The sequence below is a fragment of the Balaenoptera borealis genome, assembly GCF_965194805.1.
Source record: "Balaenoptera borealis genome assembly, chromosome: 10".
Taxonomy (NCBI): Eukaryota; Metazoa; Chordata; class Mammalia; order Artiodactyla; family Balaenopteridae; genus Balaenoptera; species Balaenoptera borealis.
Window position 1 is genome coordinate 93,396,502 of NC_138874.1, and position 24,770 is coordinate 93,421,271.

General features: G+C 54.6%; 1 protein-coding gene across 5 annotated transcripts in view; it reads right to left on the reverse strand.

Annotated features, from left to right (window-relative positions):
• The window catches only part of SH3PXD2A (SH3 and PX domains 2A), a 241,159-nt gene that overhangs the window by 64,130 nt on the left and 152,259 nt on the right, over positions 1-24,770 (reverse strand). For 3 of the 5 annotated variants that reach the window (XR_014249245.1, XM_082408273.1, XM_082408271.1), the window contains 2 exons: positions 23,221-23,249; positions 2,241-2,285 (listed from right to left, as the gene is read on the reverse strand). Coding sequence is in view for 4 of the 5 variants with exons in the window: in XM_082408273.1 (XP_082264399.1) it covers positions 2,241-2,285; positions 23,221-23,249 (74 nt within the window). In the remaining variant the exon portion in view is untranslated. The remainder of the gene's footprint in view (positions 1-2,240; positions 2,286-23,220; positions 23,250-24,770) is intronic. The other 2 variants (XM_082408274.1, XM_082408272.1) reach the window with 1 other exon arrangement.

The following is a 24,770-nucleotide window of genomic DNA, read 5'->3' on the forward strand; positions in this document are numbered from 1 at the left end:
TAAGGTGATGGGGTTAATGCCCTATGTAAACTGTAGACTGTTTATAAAGCAAACAGGAAATGGGAGATTTGGGGAGGAGAGGAAGGGCTTAGGTTCCTCTGAAGCCTCAAAACCAGCATGCAGGGGCTTCCCTGGTGGCGCAGTGGTTAAGAATCTGCCTGCCAGTGCAGGGAACACGGGTTCAAGCCCTGGTCCGGGAATATCCCACATGCTGCGGAGCAACTAAGCCCCTGCGCCACAACTACTGAGCCTGCGCTCTAGAGCCCGCGAGAGGCTGAGGCTGCATGCTACGACTACGGAAGCTGTGCTACTGACGCTGCATGCTACAACTACGGAAGCCCGCGCGCCTAGAGCCCGTGCTCCATGACAAGAGAAGCCACCGCAGTGAGAAGCCCGCACACTGCAACGAAGAGTAGCCCCCACTTGCCGCAACTAGAGGAAGCCGGCGTGCAGCAACGAAGACCCAATGCAGCCAAAATAAATAAATAAATTTATAAAAACCAAACCAAAACAAAAAAACCAGCACGCAGGTCAGGGCAAGGGCCACAGTCACCAGGAGAAGCGGCCATGGCTCTGTTCCTTCTCATGCCTTTCTCAGACGCCACCTCCTGGCAGGCAGCGAGCATTTGCCAGCTGGAGAGCCATATGAGAAGCCCCAGGGCCCACTTACGGATGGATGCCGGCCCAAGCAGCCTGAGGCCCCTTATCTACAAGGATCCCCAGCATCAGCCCCTTACCTCTGAGTTTCCAGTCTCACTGAACTTGCCAACATTCCAGATGGGGAAACCAAGGCCGGCCCAGAGAGACGTGGCGACTTGCCCAAGACTCCGGCCCTGGTCTGGCGGTTTCCCCCAGCCCACATGGCCTCCCCTCAGCCTCTCTCTCCAAACAGCTGGGCTCATCCTGAGAAGCCAAGCCCTACGGTGGCCCCCATCCCAGGCTCCCCATGCTCTCCATGACCCCCCAAACCCTGGGTGTCCCACCGAGGTCCCTTCAGTCTCTCACAACTGATTCCTCCCAGGCCAGCCTCAGCCTGCCGGCCTCTCCATAGGCCCTCGGGCAGCCAGGCTATACGTTTGGTGAATAAAATGTATTGTTGTGGGCCAAGTGGGCTCTGGCTCACTGTCTCGAGAGAGGGAAAAAAGGGACGGGAGCCCAGTGATTAGCTCAGGCCGAGGCCCTCGTCACAGGCAACACGAGAAGGATGACTGCGAGGGGCTTGGGACAGGCAAGAGGTCCTCTGCCTGCGGCCTTCTCCTCTGCCCGCCCGCCCGCCCAGGCTGTTCACCTCCCGTTCCCTGCCTACGGCTGTGAGGGGAGGGGCTGGTCCGACCCCCTCCCCTCAACCTCTGACCTTTCTGTTTTGTCCCCCAACCCCGACCCTCACCTCTGCTCTCAGGTTTGGGCTGGGGAAGGAGGGCCAGGTGGCACTCGCAAAAATGGAGGGGCTTCTAGAAGACCCTTCTGGAAATCCCTTCCCTCTACCTGACACCATCTCCATCTAACAGCTGAGAACACTGCTATCCAGATTTTTCTACCATTGTCCAGTAAAACCAAGGCTAAAGGTAAGCCTCTGACCTCTGTCCCAGCTCTGCCCAGACACAGAGCACAAGCCCAAGTCCCTGAGGGCTATGGGTGCCCAGGCAGCCCAAGGTCCAGAAGCCCCGAGACCAGAGGCAGGTCCAAGCTCTGGATCCCTGGGGCATGGGGGCTGTGACTTCATCGCAGTTACAAGACTCCCCACCCCCCTACCAGCCACTGCCTCAGCTGGGGTGTTGGAGACTTCAGCTCTCTGCCTCGGATTAGCAGCCTGAAGGGAGACTAATCATCTTCAGCTGGCCCATCTCACAGGGGTGGAAGGTGATGGGAGCCTCCCCACCACCTGAGCACTTTCTGTGCGCCAGGCTCCCGGTGAGATGCTACCGCATCCGCTTAGGGAGGCTAGAGAGGTTACGTAACCCGAGACCAGGACGTGGCACAGCCGGGATTTAAACCCACACATTCCGGGTCCAGGGTGCATTTGCTGACACACTGTGCTATGTGGTCATCACCCATCAAAGGGCTCCAAGGCTGGATGTGGGACCTAAAAAGGGTTGAAAGGAAGGCAGAGGGGACGGCTGAGAAGACGCCAACATGCTGACAAAGAGCTGCTACACATCACAGGGCACCGGCTCCGTGGGCCTGCATGCCAGGGACACACATGTTCACACACATGCACTCACATGCACACCAGGCAGTACCTGTCACGTTCTTCTTAGGAGACTCAGCCCAGCTGGAGAGCCACACTTCCGAGTCCCCCGAGAGCAAGCAGCAGCAGGAGAGAAGAGAATCAGAGGAGAAGAGAGAACCGTTAGGCAGGCAGGAGATCCACAGGCCGAGTGGTTGCCGGCAGGGCTCTGAGTCGGGCCGCCGGGGCGGAAGGCGGGGGAGGGGAGGGGAGGGGAGGGGAAGGGAGGGGAGGCGAGGCGAGTGATTTCCTGGCCCTGGAAGTGCTGCTGGGCGTGGGCCTGAGTGATTACAGAGGAGCTGGGACACTGCTGGCCAGGACGGGGATAATGAGGTGTCTGCAAAACGCAGGAATCCTCTGGAGCACAGAGAATCCTACACGATCGGGGCCTGGAACAGGGCCCGTGGGTTATCGCTGCCCTGGAGAAGGCAGCCTGGACCTTCCTCTCTGGCCACGTGGGTGGCTGGCCCTGATCCTCACCAGGCCAGCACACTCAGCAGCCTGGGCCTGGAACCTTAAACATCAGGTTGGAGAGCCCAAGGCCAGTCTCCAGCCACTGCACCACTGGGCCTCAATGTCTCGTCCAGCCCTTACCCCAGCCCTAAGCATTGAGGCAGACAGACAGGCCCTGGCAAAATGGAAGGAAGCCTCATTTTAAAAAGTCTCACACCCCAACTCCAACCCAGAAGAACGGGGACCTTTAGTGACCAGAAGAAACAAGGGCTCTCGTCCAGGCTCAGACAGCCATGTGTGATCTGGGCCTCAGGTTCCTCATCTGTGAAATGAGGGTGCCTTCCTGCCGAGAGGGAGGAACAATGTCAAAGCACCTAAAACAACTTAAGATCATGAGATGTGATATAGTAACATTATGAGGCAAAAAGCTCTTAGACTAATCAATGGTGTGGACATTTCTAGAATATCAGAGGGTCAACACGTAATGCTGACAGTTTACCTACAGTGAACAGTGGCTCATTTACACCCAGGTCCTTGAGCTGGGTACACACCTTTTGCCCCATTTTACAGGGGTGGAATCTGAGCTTAGACAGGGGAAGGAACTGGCCCAAGTTCCCAAGAGGCCAGAGTAGCAGAGCCAGAAATGGAACCAGGTCTGGGACACCCCAACTGGTGCTTCCTCTGCTGAACTGCTCACTGCCTCCAAAGGAGAACAGCGTTGGCTACAGTGGCTACAGCGAGAAGGAAACGTGGAGATGCAAGTCTGAGAGGCAAACCCTTGGGCTGCTTGCCTGGTGTTGGCCAGGAGAGCGGCCCGATAGATAGTAATGGTAATCATCACAGCAGCAACATTTATACAGCATCTACTGTACACCAAGCATTGTACTGAGCACTTACATATAGTAACTCATCTGTTTTTCATAATAAACCTACAGCGATAAGGAACTCCCTCCATTTTGCAGGTGAAGCCTATGAACCAGAGGTTAAGTAACTTGGTCCAGGTCACGCAGCTAGTACAGTGTTCATCTCTTGTGGTGACACAGGCTTCAGGCCTCAGTCTGATGCCGCTCACCATTTAAAGCACCTAACTGTCCCTCGCTCAGCAAGCCACCTTCCAATTGCAGGCTGGCTCACTATGTAGACCTGGGAAGCCTGGCCCTTCCAGTGCTCACTGTAAACCAACAGAGTGGGGATCCGCTGGAGAGGTGTGGCGCGGCCTCTGGAGTCTGTCTGGATTCAAATCCAGGCTCTGCCCCTTTGATAAAGTTACTTAACCTCTCTGAACCTCTTCCCTGGGCATATCCCATGAGCTTGGTTCAATCAGCTCTGTGGGGCAGCAGGAAAATCAGGCTCCTGGAGTTGCAAGGACGAGAACCAGATGGCATTTCAATACTAGATGCATCAAGAAAATGCTGGCACACAGACATGCTTCCCACAGACACTGGGTCAGCTGGAATTGGGGGTAAAGGGACTCTGGGGGACTACACCCACAGACAAGCATCCTGTGGCCAGAGTCTCTGACCAGGCCTAGCAGCCAGAAGCCTCCTGGGACAGCAGGAGCCATGCTGGCCCAGCTTTCATGCCCTGGCAGGGCCGAGACAAAGCAGACACACTCCGAGGCTTTCAACTGCTGTGGTTGAGGGGGTCTCAGTTCAGAATGTGGGGCTTTATTGTCTGGTGCCAGATCTTGCTGGGGTTATGACTTCTTGATGCTGTGCCCCAAACGTGGCCAAGTGGCTGCCACCCAGCAAGGCCATCCTAACGCCCCTGGGCAGGCCTAATGCCAGATCCATCCCAACACCATCTGGCCCCACCCAGCCCTGGGCTGAGCCAACTTAAGAGGTCGCCCACACCTCTCTCCATCTCTGCTGGCTTCGTTACTTTGTACACTTTGCTTCGGGTTCTTCGGAAGGAAATGTTTTGGGAAGTGCTAATGTCCGTCAGTGAGCCAAGGGAATTCATTTGGCCTGGGCCTGGAGGACCCAGGAAGATGTGTTCTGCTAAAACAGGGGTCGACGGACTTTCTGTGAAGGGCCAGAGAGTCAATATTTCAGGCTTTGTGGGCCACGTGGTCTCTGTCGAGACTACTTACCTCTGCTGTTACAATCCGTAGAGGAATGAACGAGCTGTGTGCCAATAAAACTTTACTTACAAAACCACATGGTGGGGGGCTTCCCTGGTGGCGCAGTGGTTAAGAATCCGCCTGCCAATGCAGGGGACACGGGTTCGAGCCCTGGTCCGGGAAGATCCCACATGCCGCGGAGCAACTAAGCCCGTGCGCCACAACTACTGAGCCTGCGTGCCACAACTACTGAAGCCCATGCACCCGTGCTCCGCAACAAGAGAAGCCGCCGCAATGAGAAGCCCGCACACCCCAACGAAGAGTAGCTGCCACTCGCCGCAACTAGAGAAAGCCCGCGCGCAGCAACGGAGACCCAACGCAGCCAAAATAAATTAATTAATTAAATAAATTTAAAAAAACCACATGGTGGGCTGGGCTTGGCCTGTGGGCAGTGGTTTGCCAGACCCAAGGCTGGGAGATGAGGTTCTCAGAGAAGGGGAGCTGCTCCAAATCCCCAGGGGAGAGAAGTGGAGGCTGTTGGCCCATGTGGACTAAATGCTCCCGAGGCCTTTGCTGCTTGGTTGGTTTTTTCAACAGTCATCTTGAAGGGTCCAATGCCCTTGGGGTGTGGGCATTTGGGCAGGCCAGGGAGGGCAGACAGGAAAAGATCCCTCAGCCTCTGGAAACTGAGCCCCCACTCCTAAATGTGGAACAACCTGAACTCATGCCCACCCCCTTCCCCCCCAATAAGCAGGCCTTCCCTCTTTCCAAAGGAAAATGGGAAGCGGACCAGAAACGAGCCTGTCTTTAAAAAAAAGCCTTTTTAAAACATGATTTATTTCCCAGTCCCCTGGATCCGCAGAATTAATCCAGTTCCATGGCTCCCACCCCAAATTTCCCCCCTTTGGAGTGCCTTCTCTCCAGCCCACCCGAGCAAGCCCTCTCCCAGGGCGGGAAGGACCCCCCTCCGCCTCATTGCAATGAACAGAGGAGTGGCCCCCTGGCTCACAAACCCTGGCCCCCCAGCCAGGAGGCAGACATGGCTGCTGGCTCAGGGCTGGGAAAATGGTGAGAAGGAGAGACAGGGCAAAGGAGCAAAAGGCAGGCGCAGCCAAATGAGCAGCTGTGAGTGACACAAACCAACTGCTTCCTGCCCTCCCTGCTGTCTCTACCCCCCTCTCTCTGGTGACAGAACCAAGGGCCCTACAGAGCAGAGTCACGGGGCCTGGTGGAAAGCAAGGGGCATGAGACTGGGAATCTGCACAACTGGTTTTGCTGAGAACTGGCTGTGTGACCTTGGGCAAATGGCTTGACTTCTCTGGGCCACATCTGTAAAATCAAGCATTTTGGGCCCACTGATCTCCAGGATACTTGTTTCATGTTCTAGACTCTTCCAGCAGTAACCTGCTAGTCTCCATAACGCAAGTACACCACAGCTGAAACAAATCTTTCCATAGAAACAGACCACCTTTCCAGGGAAAACCACTTGAACACACACTCAACATAGGAAACTCAAGTGAAGAAGTCCAACAGTTCGGGAGGCACATAAGACAGAGAGGAACTGGAGCCAGAATTGTTTTAAAATCTTGGTTCTTGCGCTTACTCTCTCACTTAGCTCACTGATTCTGGGGCATTTAGCAAATCTCTGAGCCCCTTTTCCTTCTGTGAAATGGGGATAAAAATATCTACCACGTCTTTTTTGTTGTACGTCTGCTTTAAGAGTGAAATGGCCTAGTGCCTGTGAAAGGTTTTGGAGGGGTAGGAATTAGGCCCCTGGAACACAGAAGGGGAGCAGGTGACAGGGACAAAGCTGATGACTAAAGCAGTGTGTGCCTGGGAGACGGGAGGCATGGAGACAGGGTCCCTCCCATGGCCATCCCACAGGACTCATGTTCCCGCTACAGCCACTTCTCCTGGCTTGCTGGACCAGCAAGAATCCAGGCCCAGAGAAAACCAGGTGCCTGCAAGTCCTGATGACACTTAGGTGCTGAACCTGACTCTTGTCAGGTCCAGGTGATTATGAGAAATCAAAGAACAATATTACAGGGGCCCCTGACTTTAAGGACGTTCCCCCCAAACACATATACACCTAAGGACTACGTAACAAACAACTGGATAGACTTAAGTTAGGAGAGGGACTCCTATTGCTCTGTAATGTTTCTTTTCATGTTGAGTAACTCCAGAGCAGTGAGAATTGGGTTCAATTTACCCAAATCTAGTCTCAAACCATGCTTCCAGAAATTCTCCCCTGGTGTAAAGCAAGTTCCACCCATCCAAACTAATAAATCCAGAGTGGGCTGAAAGCCCAGGTGGGAGAGACAGGAGAACAGCCAACAGCATAAATTCCTCGGAGAATGAAAGCAAACCAAGGGCTCAGGGGAACCAGGGCAGGGTCACCCGCCTTATCGGCTTACACAGCCCCCGCCCTGGGCTCCTGGGAGGGGAGGAGGAGCAGGGCCCCTGCCAGGAATGAATACCCCCCTGTTGTCTCTGTGTCCTTCCATTCTTCAATATCTCAGCGTACTTGAACACTCAAGACCTCTCTCTCTTTGGGAATTCTATTGTTCTTACCTCACTGCAGCCTTGAACTGGTTTCTAAATATCTGTTGTATTCTAGTCTTTTCTCTCCTTTTGTACAACTGAACCTTACATAGGACTAGATTTCTTAAATTTCCTAGACTCCACATGTTTCTTTTCCTTTTTGACTAGGCCACCAGGGAACTCAGCCACTGCTTTCAGGTCATCAGCTAATTAGGGCTTGACAGCCGCTAGCCCTGTTATTTTATTTAACAGTAGAAGGAGAAGGAGCTACTTTTTCACCAGAGCACATCCCTTGTGGCAGGCACTGTACTGTCATAGGCATGAAGTAGCTCAAATCTTTACCAGAGCCCTCAAGGGCTAACAGTGCTTCACAAAGAAGGAGCAGCTTGACCTACATGATATATAGGGCCTGAAATAGGTCATCGTGCTCAGAGCAGCAGAAACAGTGGCACAACAGTGATACGAATGGCATCCGGAAAAAGCATGGCGTGAATTAAGATGGTCAAGACAGAGAACAAGCAATAACTCAAACACGACTTCCAGTCCACAGTCACACGGGTGGAAGTTGGGGAGCGTCCTGCTGTAAGGTGTGTGAGCTGCTACCTACCCACAGGGGCAGCTCTCTGCAGCCTGCTCCAGGGTGAGCAGCTGCCTCCAGCTCATCATCAATACCTACGGCATGAAAAAATCATGCCCTTGGACTGGGGAGGTGAGGGGTCAGTGCTGCTACACCAGCAGCCCAGACCCCTGGCCCTGCCTCCTACGCTCACAGCCTCCAAGGCAGGGTTGGCTTCAGGCGGTGTGATCTGCGCGGGCGCACAGGGACCCATACTGAGCAGGGCCCTGCTCTTGTTTTAATACCCTCTGTCCCCAATTTGAAATCTTTAATCATTTATGAACAAGAGGTCCCGTAAATCATGTAGCTGGTCCTGCCCAAGGCCTGAGGGTTCTGGGCCACAGGATTCTGAGCTAAATAAAGGCTGGAAGGAGCACGTGGGGACTTAGGACCAGAGAGGAGAAGTTTGCCTAAGATCACACAGCAAGTTAGTGGCAGGGCTGAGGCTAGAACAAGCATACCAGTTCCCACTTTCTTTTAATTAATTAATTATTTATTTTTGGCTGCGTTGGGTCTTCGTTGCTGCGCGCGGGCTTTCTCTAGTTGCGGCGAGCGGGGGCTACTCTTTGTTGTGGTGTGCGGGCTTCTCATTGTGGTGGCTTCTCTTGTTGTGGAGCACGGGCTCTAGGCGCAAGGGCTTCAGTAGTTGTGGCTCACGGGCTCTAGAGCGCAGGCTGAGCAGTTGTGGCGCACGGGCTTAGTTGCTCCACGGCATGTGGGATCTTCCCGGACCAGGGCTCGAACCCGAGTCCCCTGCATTGGCAGGCGGATTCCTAACCACTGCGCCACCAGGGAAGTCCGGCAGGGGAATTCTTAACCACTGTGCCACCAGGGAAGCCCCCAGTTCCCACTTTCTTAACGTGCATGCTAGGTACTGGGTTAAACATTTGACTAAACGTTTAATCCTTATAACAATCTGTATTTTACAGAGGCAGAAAGTAAGGCTCAGGAAAGTTAAGCTTTTTCCCAAGGCCCCACAGCAAGGGAGTGATGGGTCAGACTTGAGCCCAGGCAAGCTGGTTGGGAATGGGGAACAAAGGGGCCTAAAACCAGGGGACTTCATTCTCTGGATCCTCCCAGCCATTGGCCAAGGGAGGCTCACTTATTTCTGTTGGGCTTGCCTTTGTAAATGCAGCCATACTCCTTTCATTTTACTCCCAGTAGGAAGGGGCCTGCCTCCTTCTCCAGGAGCTGCCTTTCCCAGAATCCAGAGTCCATGTCGGGGCAGCCCAACCCGGGGCAGGAATGCACCGCTGACCCTCTGACCGCTGAGACAGTGCAGTCAGAGCACAGCCAGTCTCCCGGCTCAGGTGGGGAACGGGGCGGGTGAGGGCTGGAGCCACTCCACAGCCCCTTAGGGACTAAGTCCAAGGACACCCACCTAGGCCAAGGCGGGCCAGCAGAGACAGCCCAGCCCAAGTGGGTGTGGGCAGAGAGGCCCAGGCTGCCCCTGGGAGCACCGCAGCTGCCCAGGGGGGCTGCCCTGGCAGGCAGGTCTACCTCCTTCTCCCACCCTGATCAAAAACCCTCAGCTTCTGGTTAAACACAGGTGCAGTGGGCGGACAGAGGGGCGCTGTGTGGAGAGGCCAGCAGGGTTCTGAGCCTCTGCTCCCGCAGCTGCTGCCTGACCCCACAGTAGCCCCTTGGGTGGCGGCCTCCCCCTCCGCTCTCGGGCTCTCACCTCTCCCCATGCCAGGGTGCTGGTGTGCACAGAAGAGACAAACTCAACGCTGTTCAGAGTTCCTGGATCCCAGCCACCCCCCTCCCTGGGGTGGCTGCCTTGGTGGTCCTCCCCCACTTACTGGGGTATCCCCCCCTCCCATTCCCCCACCCACCAGCTCCCCCAGCCAAAGCCCATGAGGATGAGACAGCAGCAGCAGCAGAAACAGAGGCCAGTGGTGCAGGACTAAGTAAGCAGCCGCTGGGTCTCCAGCCCCCAGCCCGACAGTCTACCCCCACCCCCCCCCAGCTCAGTCTCCACAAGAGCCCTGAGAGATGGAGTCAACAGCAATGGACCCAGGACTGACAATCCCACCCCAGGGCCACAAAAAAAGCAATGTTTTATTTTCCCCGGACTGTACTTTCACTAACAGATTATCAATAATCAACCGCCAGTTATCTAATGAGCATCTACCACATGCACAGCTGGAGGCTCCTGGCTATGACCAACTGACTCTCTAGCCTCAGGGACGGGGCACAGATATTTACAATCAAAGACACGCTCCCAGGCACTCCTGACTGCTTCGGGGGTCGTGTAGGTTTGGGGGAGGCTGCGTGGCTCCCTCATCCACCTGCCTGGTGCCGTCAGGGCTGCCACTCAAGTGTGTCCTCATTGCCCCAGGCTGCCCAGACCCTACCGGAAAGCAGGCTGGAGCCAAACATAGCAGGCAGTGCCCCGGGCGCGGGCTCATGGGGGGAAGGGAGGATGCAGCAGGGCTGAGACCTGGAGGCCTTGCATCTGTAACTGGACCCCACCTTTGGAGCAGGGCTCACAATACTTCAGCTGACATCTGGCTGGACACTCCCAGAGGAGGATGGGGATGGGGATGAGGGGGCAGGGGCCAGGGGCAGAGTTCACTTGTGAACTGAGGTTGAGGGTGACCCCCTTTTCAAGGTTTGCAGGCTGCCCTTATCTTGCCCTGGGCAGGGTCTCTGTATTGTTCAACTGGTCTCTGTGTCAACTGGCTCCAGAATGTCTGGATAGTGTTGTAGTCCTAGCAAGTGTCTGGCACATAGTAGGCGCTTAATCAAAATTTGTTATGAGTCTCTCCAATCAGATCTGAAGTTCCTTCAGGGTCTTAACCCTGTCAGCATCCTCACGGCACACCGAACACAGTAGGTGGTACCCAGAAAGTCCATGGTGGCTGACGGAAGGACACACACGCAATGCCCTCAGTCCCAAGGGTTTCACGGGAAAACTGAGGTCCAGCTGATACCACTGCTCCAGGGCCTTCTTGGCCCCCAGGGCCCTGCACTTCCTATAGTCTAGCTTTTGGCTGGGGTGGCCTGAGGTACATACGGGCATCCTCAGGCCAGGAAAGGCCCTGAGCCCAGCTGGTGCTGTGCAGAGTAACTCATAGGCAGGCCCCCAAGCCCGGCAGAACATCCCTGGAAGGCTGCGGGCTTCCAGCATCTGCGGTAAAGCCCTTCAAAGAGATTAAAAAAAATTTTATCCATAAGCAATATGGTCTATGGCAAGATGGATGCTGCAGGAAATGGGAGTCTGAGCAAAAACAACTGGCTTATCTATGATGTCTGGTGGGAGCAGGGCTCAGCAGGGCTCGGTGCAGCCTCCCAGAGTGTGTGGCTGGAGCCTGGGGCCTCTCATCACCCCCATCCCGCTCCTGCTCTGCGTGTGTTTGGACCAATCCCCTGAGCTCTCGGATGCCACGTAAACAGAGCAGTGTGAGTGTGTGTGTGTGTGCATGCACGCTCACACACACACACACACACACACACACACATATCACTGCTTGGGAAATCCCCACATCTGGCTCTCACGTGACGGAGCTATGCCCAGGAGGCCGCAGCTGGGAGGGCCTGGAGGACAGGGGAGGGTCAGGAGTGTGCGAGCTCTCTGGGGAGCATGAAGTTAACCCTTTGGCACCACAGCTCAGGGACTCTGGCTAATACTGAGCTTCCACCCTGGGGAGAAGCCAGGAAGGAGACCGGTGCTCAGAGGGCCCTGTCCTGGCTCGCTGCACAAGTGTGAGAAGCTGGGACCACTTTTCTGGGTCCCCCTGGTCTTTACCTGTACCTTGAAAGGGCTGCTCTCTCTCTGTCCTGTCAATCCCGGTCAATCATCAACCACGAGGGAGACCCACTGGATGAAGATTTCCCCAATGGAGACCCGTCTGTTGTCAGATACTTAATGAACACTTCCGAGTGTCAGGCACCTGGCTGGGCGGGCCATGGCCCTGCAGCTGTATGGAATCAGGATTCATGCCCTCCTGTCACAGGCAGGGCATGTATCCCCTAGGAGACCAGTGGAAGCCAGAGTCCTCCTAACAATAAGGAACAGGTCAGAGGCGACCTTTGGGGCAAGTTCTCTCCAACCCAGGCACATGTATTAATTCTATAATTAGACCTTTTTAAGCTTCAACAACTTTAGTGAACGAGTGACCATCTGCAGTGGTATCTCTCAAACAGCACTGCCCAGCAGGTACCTGGGGGATGCGAAGGACGTGCCCCAGCCCGGTTTAGAGGATGTGACACGCTTGCACAGCCAACGCTAAGACTGACCAGATGCCTCTGCGGGCTGCTCTCCCTCTTCTCTGGGCTGACTCATTTAAAACCTTAGGGAACCGGGGTTAGAAGGTCTCACTCGGCACCCCACCCACAGGCAGATCTATGCCTCCCCTGGGGAGGCTCCCTCACATCCCGCCCGCTGCGCCTCCGCCATGGTAGCACTTGGACATCACATCATAACTGCTGTTTACTTTCCCACCTCCCCGACCCAACTGAGAGTCCTGAGGACATGGACCTCACTGTATCCACCTTGGTATCCCTGGGCTTGGACCATAGGGCCTGGCACAGAGGAGGTACTCAGATGTTCACTGAACAAATCTACATGACAGCCATGGCCAGTGCCAGTGAGTCAGCTCTAGGTCTGGCAGGAATCACCTAATCCTAGCAGAGTCTGGTACCAGCATCCATTCGGAAACTTGCTTCTTATCAGTTTGGCCATACCCTCACCCCTGGGAGAGCTGCCACTAGTATCAACTGAGCCCCGGGCTTAGAGCAGATAGAGAAACCAAGGTCACTGAAGAAGGTGGGGAAAGGGCCCTCTTACTCAGAACCCTGTGACCAAATGCAAATGAGGAACTGACAGAGGGCTCTCAGAGCCACTAGGCTCCAGGGAGGGACGGTATATGGCCAAGAGGTGACAGACCAGGAGAAACTGCCCCACCCAGACAGATCTGGGACAAGAGATGTTAAAATCTGCCATGTTTGCAAGGTTTCCCTGGGGGGCTATTGCCAACAAAGATAGTCCTAATTTGGCCTCTTATCACTAGCCTGTCATCACAGCTTTGCAAGGACCTCACCTTCCTTCCCGGAACAGTTATGTACCCAGCTCTGACCCTGACCCAACACTCAGGGAGCCTAAGGTGGTCCAGGGCCCAGGGGGAGACCCTGGCTAACAGGAAAGGCAGCTCCCAGACACCTGTGGGGGCCCTTTTTCTACAACACGGCATCCACTGGCCAGATGCAACATTGGGAGGAAGCATCTTGAAGAGGTGGTGGCTCTTCCTTCTGAGCACAGGGAAGTGAAGGGACTTTCTAACACGGCCCAGTTTTCTTGGTACAAGAATCCAGTTCTAACATTAAGAAAATCCATCTTCATACCAGCTGCTTGGGTCACATGTGGCAATGACAAGATCCCGAGGGCAAAGCAGAAAGAGTTGGGGAAAAACACTTTTTTCCCCACAAACTTCTAAGTTTCATTGAAACTTTGGAAAATTTTTCTTTGCCGTCATATTTCAAAACTGACCAATTATAAAAACGTCACAAGCCAACTGAGTTACACACGCCACATTTCTATTTCTAAACAAAGTCATTTTAGATCAGAAAAAGGTGCTAAAACAATAAATAATGCACATTTCCCCCCAATCTTTGTTTTTCCATTGGCTTTGTTATTACTGGAAATGTTGCCTCTTTTGTCACATGTTTATAAACCAAAAAGCCCAAGTGGGGAACAAGTTATTTTCTGGCTGAGGGCCGTGGTGGGAAGCATTTCTTTGCTGGACCACAGTGTGGGTGTCTCCTCCTCTGAAGAAGAAAACCTTGTGGAAATAAAAGGCAGACGGGGGTCTCGTCACAGCCTCCCGATGAGGGCAGAAGGGAAGCTAGTGGCTGGGGAGGCCCAGTGGATAGCCGTTCTCCAAGGCCCCGAATGCCGGGCCAGTGTTCTCTGTCCTCTACCTTCCCATATTGGTTCTGCCCCCCACCCCCAACTTGGGACACAACTAAATGCACCCTCCAGGAGCAGCCCCGTCCTGCTGGGGGTCCGATCCTGCTGCCTCCTCACTGCCTGCCTACCCTGAACACTGCCATCAACCCACGTGGACGACCCATCCCACATTCAACCCCGCCTCTATCTCAGGATCCCTGGGGAGCCCATCAAAACTGCCTGGTGTTCCTGGCCGCCACCCCCAGAGATGCTCATTCAGTAGGTCTGGGCAGGGCCTGGGAATCTGCATTTCAACAAGCAGACTCAGGACTCTCAGCATACCTCCGGGCCTTTGCCCATGCTGTCCCCTTCCACACCATCTTCCCATTACCCCAGCAGGAGAGGTCAGGTGATAGGAATGAGGGAGCAGAAAGAAGCTAAGCAAGCAGGGCAGAGGCAATCAAGGCTACGTACCAGCTAGCTGCCTCCTTCCCGGGAGTGAGATATGTGATTCCAGGATTTGGGGAGCCCTCACCTCCCTCGCCCCCTGCTTTGTGTGTCCAGGCCAGTAGGTCAGTGCCAGGGGAGTCGTGGCACAGACACACACTTTCTCCATCACATTGCTGCCACATTGGCTGGCTGCGGAGCTGCCAAATCAATCAGCCTCCTTTCACTTCCAATTAGTTGGCTTTGAACTCCAGGGGTGACATCAGGCTGAGGACCCAGAGCCATGTGAAAACAAAAATTATTTAAAAACACCAACCCGGGTGAGATGTGCCAGAAGACAATGCCTTCACAAGACACGTTCACTTTTGGAACAGGCCGTTGGAGGGTGCCAGTAATGTCTCGGCCGTGTTCTCTAAGCAGCCTGGGCCTTTCTCCCTGAGGATGGATGGCTCGGGCAGAAAAGAAAGCTCTGAAAAAGTCTTGCTGGGACTTCCCTGGTGGAGCAGTGGTTAAGAATCCGCCTGCCGATGCAGGGGACACGGGTTCGAGCCCTGGTCCGGGAAGATCCCACATGCCGCAGAGCAACTAAGCCCGTGCGTCACAACTACTGAGCCTGCGCTCTTGAGCCCTTGTGTGGCAACTACTGAGCCTGCAAGCCACAGCTACTGAGCCCGCGTGCCGCAACTACTAAAGACCGTGCACCTAGAGCCCGTGCTCCACAACAAGAGAAGCCACCGCAATGAGAAGCCCATGTACCACAACGAGGAGTAGCCCCCCCACTCGCCGCAACTAGAGAAAGCCCATGCAGCAACGAAGACCCAATGCAGCCAAAAATAAAATAAAATAAATTTATTAAAAAAAAAAAAAAAAAAGAAAAGTCTTGCTGATACACTCTCCCAGGTTTCCTTTCCAGACACATCTCCTGTCCTCCCCTTCCCTAGCCCTTCACTTCTGCCAGGCTAGACATCTCTTCTTCCCTCAAACTTCTCAGTCACATCCCAGACTCCAAGTCCTTGCTCAGGCCCGGCCCTTCTACCAGGGGCGTCCGCCCACCCCTCTGCTCATCCCAACCCCTTCCATCCTCCAGGACGCATCTCCAGCCCCTCCCATCTTGGCTAGTACCGCCCCCCCACCCCCAGCCCCTTCTATTTGACTCCCGCTGCTTGTGGATCACAACCCATCCTGCCCTGCATTCATCAATGAATCACTGAGAGCATCCTGCTTTCTCAATTGAGCTGTGACCTCCGTGGGGCCGGAGACCGGAGACCAGCAATTGCTTAAGAGAAATGAAAGCCTCCTGCTTTCAGGCTGCTGCCGTCTGCTTTGTCTCTGCCCTTCTCCCTCTGTGGCTGGTGAGCGGGGCAGGCCGGGGGTCAAGAGACAGCCTGGCCCTGCTCTCTGCCCTACTGGGGCATTCATCCTGTGGGAAGACGAGGCACCAGAGGCTTTACAGACCTGCTCTCTCTGCTTCACCATGGCCCTCCTCACACCTCCGCCTCATTCCAGGGTTTGGTGGGAGTGTGATGAGCAGGAAGCCAGGTTCTGCCCACCCCCTCACCTTGGGCAGGTGGCAGGCCCTCTCTTAGTTACTTCCTCTATAAAACGAGGAGGGTACACTAACTTCTTATAGTAGCCAGAACCTATGGGCACGTTTTGCTTTAAAACAAATACACTTTATTAAAGACCAAATTCATACAAAGAGAAATTAAGGGGATATTAGTCACACCTTGTAAAGGGACCCTTTACCCAACTAAGAATCCCTCGTGACCAATGGGTTCCTTCTAGAAACCGCAGTGGGGGGCTCTCCTGGGGCAGTCCCTCTCTCAGTCTGTGGAACCTCCTGCTAGAGGTCTCCAGAGCCCAGTCCTGTTCACCTGTGGATCCCTTGGGTCTTAGCTTAGGAGGGAACAGACTTCAGTGGAAAGAGGTTTGGATCAGAAGGACCAGATTCGAATCCTGCATCTACCTGGCTAGGCGACCTCGGGCAGGTTCCTGAACCTACCTCTTCTGGTCTATAAAAGGGGGGGGGGGACAAGACCACCTGCCCAGGTTATTGGGAGGCTGAGTGGCAACTATGAGATGGTGCACACTCTGCCTTCCCCCTCTGGTTGAGAGGAGTCTCTCCTGCAGGAGGGCAAATGCCAAAGCCAGTGGTCCCTTCTGCTGGGGGACCCCCACGGTGGACCTCTGCTAGACATCCACGGTGCTGCCTCCTACTCATAATAGAAGAGGCTTAACCCTTAGTGTTTCCTGCACCAGACACCTCACACGTATTAACACATATTCAAGCCTCAAGCAACCTGGTGAAGTGCTATCATTATACCCATTTCACAGATGAGAAAACTGAGGCACAGGGAAGGTAAGGACTTGCCCAAGACCACACAGCTGGCAGAGCTGGGACACAAAACTAGGCATTCTGGCTCCAGAGCCTATGTTCTTAACTCTACAGAATATTCTGAGTCTAGGTTCTGTCTCCTCTGGGGCCAGGCCCTGGGCTCAAAGAATGAAAATAATGCTTCAAGCATGTCTTTTTACTCTCAAATCCAAGGTAGGACCAACTTCTCCCCTCCTTTCCGAACCTATCAATACTTAAAATAACAAGGGCAGCTGCTATCATTGGGAGTTGCTATGTGCTGGGCCCCCTGCTAATTCAATCCTTACCTTTAATAGAGGCAGGCACTATTTTTACCTTTGTTTTCCATATGGGGGCATGAAGGTCAGAGGTTAAGCAGCTGCCGGTCATAGAGCAAACACATGGCAGAGAAGGAGTTCAAACCCTGTCTGATGCCAAAACCTAAACTCTGAACTCCAAGCAGCATGCTTCTCCGCAGTGAAACTACAGTAATGCTGATCTCATTAACTCCATCCAATGATGCAGACTGTATGGTACTAAAATGGAAGCAGGCAGAACTCACCAAGTTTCCAAGGAAAAGTATAAAGTAAACAGGATTTCACGAGGAACATCAACACTGGCCCAAAAGAACAAACTTGCAACACTCTTGAGCAACTTCATTTGCATTTAAACGAGCTACAGCTCACCACAGGACTGCTGGGTGGGATGGGGCCTCAGACACAATCCCAGAGCCAGGATGACCTCACAGGATCCGTGGCCACCTGTGCCCCCTCGTGGTGCAAGTCAGAACTCCCCAGCCACCAGCGCAGGAGGCAGGCAGCTTCCCAGAACTCTGGGCACCCCAGCCCATCTTTTCAGGTTTGAAGAGAAGCCCCTGCTCTGGGGGGGCCTCCTACAGCCCACCTCTGAGCTCCCGCAGCAGTGCTCACCGGGGGGGCGGCCAATCACAGCTAACAGCAACAGGCTCTTGCTACTGTCAGGCCCGGCACAAAGCCCTCTAACTGCATCACATCCTTGAATCATCTGCACCTTCCTGCAGGTGGCTGCTACTCCATTTTCATGGGCGTGTCCATCACTTTTATGCGTCACCTTGGCTAGGCTACAATCCCCAGTTATTCAACCACACACTAATCCAGGCATTGCTGGGGAGGTATTCTGCAGGTGGGATCAGGTTCATAATTAGTTGACTTTCAATGAGATTATACTTGATACTCCGAGGGGGCCCTGGGTCCATCAGCTGAAACGCTTTAAGGGCAGAGCTGAGGCTTCCCTGCAGGAGAAATTTCACCTGTGGACCACAACCCCAGTCGGCTCCTGGGTTTCAGACTTGCCTCGCCTGCCCCCAATCACATCAGCCAGTTCCTTGCCAGAAATTTGATAGCTCCTGCTGGTTCTGTTTCTCTAGTTGAACCTGACTGATACAACAGAACAAGTGAGGTCGCGGAGCTCAGGTGATCTGCCCAAGGTCGTGCGGCTGAGAATGGGAGCCCAGGCAATCTGACATAAACTACCCCCTACGGCCCACACCCGATCATGGAAATCCATCTCGTCCCTCCATTGCTGCCAGAGTCCGCACCCTCTCATCACCCGTCTCCTCCCCTTAACCATCTCCACTCACCGGTCAGAAAAATCCTTCTGGGATCTAAGTCAGATTATGTCCCCCTCTCCTCAGAACCCCGTAGGGGCTCTTCATCTCACTCACAGTGAAAGCCAAAACCCTTAAAATGGCTGGCAAGGCCCGAAACGGTCTTTGCTGCTGCCCCATCCCCACTACATAGCTGCTCTCCCCTCCTAACACCTTGACCTCCCCTACGTTCCACCCAGCCACAGACCTCCCACCCCTGGGCCCTTGTACTGGCTGTGTCCTTGGTCTGGACTGCTCTTCCTCAGGTAACCATGCCACTTCCTTGCTTCCCTGTCCAACAGTACATTCTTGTCTGCACAGTTCATCACCCAGAGCGGACTGCAAGCCCCTCGAGGGCAGAAAGGCACATTCCTATAACCTCAACACTTTACACAGTACCGGCATACAGCTGGTGCTCAATAAGGTCAGCTGCAGTATCTGGTCTCCAAACAAGCTGCACTTTGTCCTGCTCCCCCACCTTTGCGCAAGTGCTGTCTCTTGATTAGCAAAGCCCCCGCTCTCCACCCCCAATCAGAAAAACTCCTCCTTTTCCCAGATAATGTTCCTGACTTGAGGCTGCAGCGACCTCTTTCCTGACCTGCAGCGTCATTCATGCACCCACGCCTTCTTCCATCCACCCTCCCATTCAACAAGCACCAGGGGACCCTGTTACTGGTGCGAGCCCTGCCGCAAGGTCTCTGCTTTCAAGGTGGTGGGGCACAGATAACAAACAAGAAAACCCACAAGGTAATTAGAGTGCGGTTAGTGATGTGCAAGAAGCAGGGAGACCTAAAGGGGCAGCTAGACGGTGGAGGTGGGGGAAGCTTCTCTGAGGTGACAAGCAGAAATCTTAAGGAGCTAGCCATGTGGAAGAATGGGGAACAGTATTCAGGCAGAGGGAACAGCAAATGCAAAGACTGTGTGGAGAGAACGAACCTCAAGTGTTTAAGGAATGGAAGGTAATGGGCACAGCTGAGCGGAGTGCTGGGGTGGGAATGGGGGACGGGGATGAGGGCAGAGCCTGGGGCAGGATGGCAGGCAGGGGCCAAAGCAGACACGGCTCTGCAAGCCCGGGATAAGGAGTTTTTCTGGGTGGGATGGGAAATCTTGGAATTTAGGCAGAAAGGCACATTATTTGATCCATGTGTGGAAGGGCTCACTCTAGCTGCGGTGTGGAGGGGCTGGGGTGGGAGCAGACAGGCTGAGGAGGAAGCTGGGGTCCTCCTGAGAGACGAAGGGAGCTTCCAACAGGTGTGACGGTGGAGGTGGGAGAAGGGGATGGATCTGGAGGTCAGGTGGGCAAGTGAGAGGAAGGGAGGAGTCAAGGATGACCTCTCGATGCTGGGCTTGAGCAACGGGGTGGATGGAGCGAGAAGGAAGATGCGGGAAGGAGCAGGTTCTGTGGAGGGAAGGAGCAGAAGTAAATTTGAGGCTACACTGTCTTTGGGGTCTCAAGGTCGCCAGTCCTGCCTCCTCTGTGAGGCTGTCAGCCGCCTGAGAACTTTCTTCCTGTTGACTCCATCCTCCCCAGGCCTGCCTTGTAGTCTTGGCTCTGTGCTCAATAGGAGATCCTTCCAAGAGATCCTCCAAGGATGAGCTGGGGCTTCGGGGACTAAAATGTGACAAGAAATGACCAGGGAACAAGCATTCATGTTCTCCATGCAAGCATCCCTGACTGGAGTGACCTTGGGAAGCTTCAGGTGCTTCATCACAGAGCAGAGTGAAGCCCAAAACATGAACTCAAACCCTCACTTTGCCACAGACTCCGGGCAGCCACCCTCGGAGACACAGCTTGTCATTTGTGAAATGCGAATCCCACCAGCCACCATGCAACATGGCTCTGGGCAGCAAATGAAGAAATATATGTAAAGTTGCCAGCACATAGTAGATGCTCACTAAATAATAACAGTAGCTAGCACTTTGGGAGAACTGTCCAGGTTGTAGGCAGTGGTCTAAGCACACTTACATATAGAAGTTTATGTAATTTCATTATAATCATATGAGGTGTGTATTAGTCAAGGTTCTCCAGAGAAACAGAACACAATATTGAGAGAGAGAGAGAGAGAGAGAGAGGGAGGGAGGGAGAGAGAAAGAGAGAGGAACTGGCTCACGTGATTCTGGGGGCTTGGTGAGCCCACAATCTGACGGCATAGGCTGACAGGCTGGAGACGCAAGGAAGAGTTGCAGTTCAAGTCCAAAGGTGCTGGCAGAATTCCTTCTTGCTTGGGGGAGGTCAGTCTTTCTCTTAAGGTCTTCAACTGATCGGATGAGGCCAACCCACATTAGGGAGGGTAATCTGCTTTACTCAAAGTCCACTGATTTAAAAGTTAATCTCATTCAAAAAAAAAACGCCTTCACAGAAACATCCAGAAAAATGCTTGACAAAATATCTGGGCACAGCCAAGTCGACACATAAAATTAACCTTACCAGATGGGTAAGAATATTATCCCCAATTTACAGAAGAGAGGACAGGCACAGAGAGGGTTGGAAGTCTGCCCAAGGTCTGAAAAGCCAGACTCTGAACTCCTGCAGTCTGGCTCCAGAGCTGGCACTTTTAACCATGACACTAAGTGGCCATTATCATAAGCACACCAGCGTAAATTAAATTTTTCCATCCATCCCTTTCCTGGCCGGAGAGTGGAAGTCAGAGAAACCAGGGAAGCTTTCCCTGGGTGGGGCCCTGTCTTGCTTAGGAAGCAGCACAGAACCTGAGCCTTAGAGATTGAGGGTGGGGCAGCTGGGAGGTTATGAGGCCCAGCCCTTGACTTTACAGTTGGAAACTGAGGCCTAGAGTAGAGAAGGGACTCACCCAGGGTCCCAGGGCTTCAGAAAGTAATGCTGATGATAATAAACTGACACTTCTAAAGCAGTTATTGGGTCCTAGGGACTTTTCCACATTAACTTATTGAATTTTCTACATGTGAGGTAGAGACCATCATTATCTGTGTTTTTTTAGGAAGAGAAAACCGAGGCAGAGAGGTTATGAAAATTGCCTGAGGTCACACAGAGCCAGAATCTGAGCCCAGGGCTTCCTTGGTGGCACAGTGGTTAAGAATCTGCCTGTCAATGCAGGGGACACGGGTTCGAGCCCTGGTCCGGGAAGATCCCATGTGCCGCGGAGCAACTAAGCCCATGCGCCACAACTACTGAGCCTGTGCTCTAGAGCCCGCGAGCCACAACTACTGAGACTGTGCGCCGCAACTACTGAAGCCGGCGCGCCTAGATCCCGTGCTCCGCAACAAGAGAAGCCACTGCAATGAGAAGCCCGCGCACCGCAACGAAGAATAGCCCCCCTCGCTGCAACTAGAGAAAGCCTGAGCGCAGCAGTGAAGACCCAACGCAGCCAAAAATAAATAAATTTATAATAAAAAGAATCTGAGCCCAGGCTCAACCAGCCACTACATCTCTGAGGCCCAGGGCAAGTTTCTTGGGGAGAGGGGTGTGACAGAACGCAATCCCATGTTTGCCCCTCCTTCCAGGTTTCCCCACCTATGGCTCTGGCTGCAAGTGACAGCTGAGGAGATGCTGCAATTCGTCAAGTTCATGAGGCAGCCTCACCCCCCTGTTCATGGAGGAAATGCTGTTCTGCACCAGGGGTGGGCATACCTGAAGCACCCCTCCCCAGGTGACAGGCATGTGTGCACATGCAGTCTCATCCCACAGCTAGACACAAACACACGCCAACCCACAACTGGATACATCCCAACACACTGGTACACACACCCAAACAAGTAAACATACCCTCAAGAGCACACAACTATGAAGCCCCACATGAACACACACAACCCCACGTACACACATACCCCCCCATATGTAAACCAGGACACATCTTTCCTCATCCCAGTGAATATATAAGCAAGCACTTATACACACAAAACATACGAACCCACACTCAGAAACGCACCATGCAATCACAACTATCCCAATTCACAGCCCATCCATCACACACTGGCACACATACCTCTTCTGATCCACAGTTCAAAGCACCTGGACACAAGTATCTCCCTACAACGTGAGCCATTAATGTAAGCCACGTGTTCATACGCACTTCCCACATCCCCAAGGCCAGAGCCCCAGATGGTTGCGCACCCCCATAACTCACCACCCCCATAAATACGGACAACACACAAGCCCACACAGATCGCTGCATTCCCTTGCTCGCCCCAACTCCCAGTACACACAGCCCTAAGTACAAGGGACCACCCTCTCCCAATTAACTGCACCCCCGCCCACGTGCTGGCATTTGCCTAGTCCCTCCTCCCCCACCCGGAGGGAATCCTCTGACCCCAGCCGACTGCGCCCAGCACACAGCGTCCAGCGTCCAAGGACCTGCCCCGACGCTCCCTGTCTCCACCCCCTTCGCAAACTCGGAGTGAGCCCGGCACCTGCCGGGCCAATGCCAGGGTGGGTCGGTGCCCTACCATCGGGTGTCTCTGAGGACCACCACGCAGAGCCTCCAACCCGGCAGCGTGGAGAACGCGCTCAGAGTTGGGGAAGGAGGGGAAGGTCTGCGCTGCAGCCGTTAAAAACCCAGTCTCTCCAGCACAATTCCCCTCCCTTCCCCCCCCCCCCACCCGGCCCTTTTGGGTCCTGGATCTCACCTTCCCACGGCGAAAACCCAGCATCTCATCTCTATTAACCCTTCCATCGCTGCCGCACCGCGGGAAGGACCGAGGGAGAAACCACAGCGGTGCCCAGAAGTTGGCCCCGCAGACCCAGGAGGATCCGGCCGCACACGTCGCGGGGGCTTGGGCCCTTCTCAAGGCATCCCCACACTCCCCTGCACCCGCTCCCATCCCCACCGGGAGAGCCCGAGGGACGCGGTGGGAGGAGGAGGCGCGAGTACCAGAGGTCTTAGGGGGCGTGAGCTGAGGAGGGGGGCAACACAGGACCACAGGGCAGGCGGGCGAGGACAAGCCCCCAGAAAGTCCTCCGCAGGGTCGGAGCGGCGCGTGCACGAAGCGGGAGGGGAGGTTGGAGGGAAGAACGCCCGGAGGTTCCCTTACCTGATTTCCTCTTGGAACTGCCATAGTCCCTGAAAAAGAAGCAACAACAGACAGACATGGTTAGGGTCGTGCGGAGGCGCGCGGCCGCCGGGCTGCAGGGCTGCGGCTGCCGGGCACCCACGGGCCGGATGCTCATGTGATCCCGGCTGCCGGCGAGCCGCGCGCTCCGCAGCCGCACGCACTGCGCGCCGCGCCTGCCCGCGGGTCCCAGCCAGCCCGGCCTCCAGGCGCGGTCCGCCTGCCCCTCCACGCCCCTCCCCGCCGCCCGCAGCGAGCGCCCCTGCCCCGCCCCGCCCCGGCCCAACTGGACGGGCTCGGTGGGCCGCTCGTGCCCTTTCCCAGGCACCTTCCCCCGTCCGTCCTCCGATGGGGGAGGGTGAGGCACGTTCCCACCCACTTCGTTAATAGGGAAACTGAGGCCCCGGGGGTTGGTCGCTAGAACCCAGGCCCTGCCCCGCGCTGGGAGCCCGCTCCCCTCCCCTGCAGCGCTTCCCCTCCCAGTTCTTTACGTTGCCTGCTCTTGCCCACTCAGCCTTTAAAGTCACGACTGAAATGTCACCTCCTCAACCTGTCTTCCCTGCTGGCCTCTGCGTAATTACTGATTTGTGTGACCCTTTGATTAAAGTCTGCCCCCATCCTAGACCCAAGGCTGCCTGAGGTCACACTGTGGCTTGTTCCCTCCCACTGCGTCCCTTGGCCTGGCATAAGTGATGGATAAATAGGGGCTGTAGGTTGAATGTTGACCAGAAAAGCTCAGGCTGGGAACCTGGGATTCAGTAGGGGTGAGGCAGAGCATACTGCATGGCCAGGAACAATGGTTGAGCTTCTGAGTAAGTGAGCGCTGGATTCAAATCCTGTCACTGACAATAACTGTTTGGTGACCTGAGGCACTTGACAGCTTTACCTGCCCTGAACTGCCCCAGCCTGGAGCCTTCCCTGCCCTGCAGCAAGGATTTAACCCAGACTCAGCAGCAGGCTACTTCCCAAACCCTGCCCCCACTGCCCTCCTGCCCTTGCTCCTGCCTTTGGCCCCTCCCAGCACCCCTTCATCCACCAATCCTCAGGGAGCCTCTACGATGCTGGAGGTCTGTTAAGTGCTCAGGTGGGGCTGGCTGGTGATCAATGTGGAGACTAGAGGAAATGCCTTCCGTTTCCCCTGGGATCAAAGAAAATATGCCAACTGGCCAGCTAGGTCTGCCGGCTGGAAAGAGGGGGTCTCTTGGAGGAAAGGACAGCAGGTTCACAGGGAAGGGAGTCACCCTCATGAACACTCACCGAGATTCCGATCCTATGAATCTGGGGGGTGGCCTGGGCTTTGGGGGCATTTGTTAAGCTCCAGGGTGATCTGCTTCCACAGCCAAGGATGAGGGGATCCCCCTCTCCGAGGCTTCTATGTTTCCCAAAGTTTGGACTCAGAAACCAGTGAGTCGGAATGCTGGTGCTGAGGCCCGGAACGTGCATTTCTGGTACCTTCCCCTTACCAGCCCTCCTGTTTGAGAACCTCCTTGGTATTGCAAGCCTCTTTCAATCCTCACATCCACACTATAGAG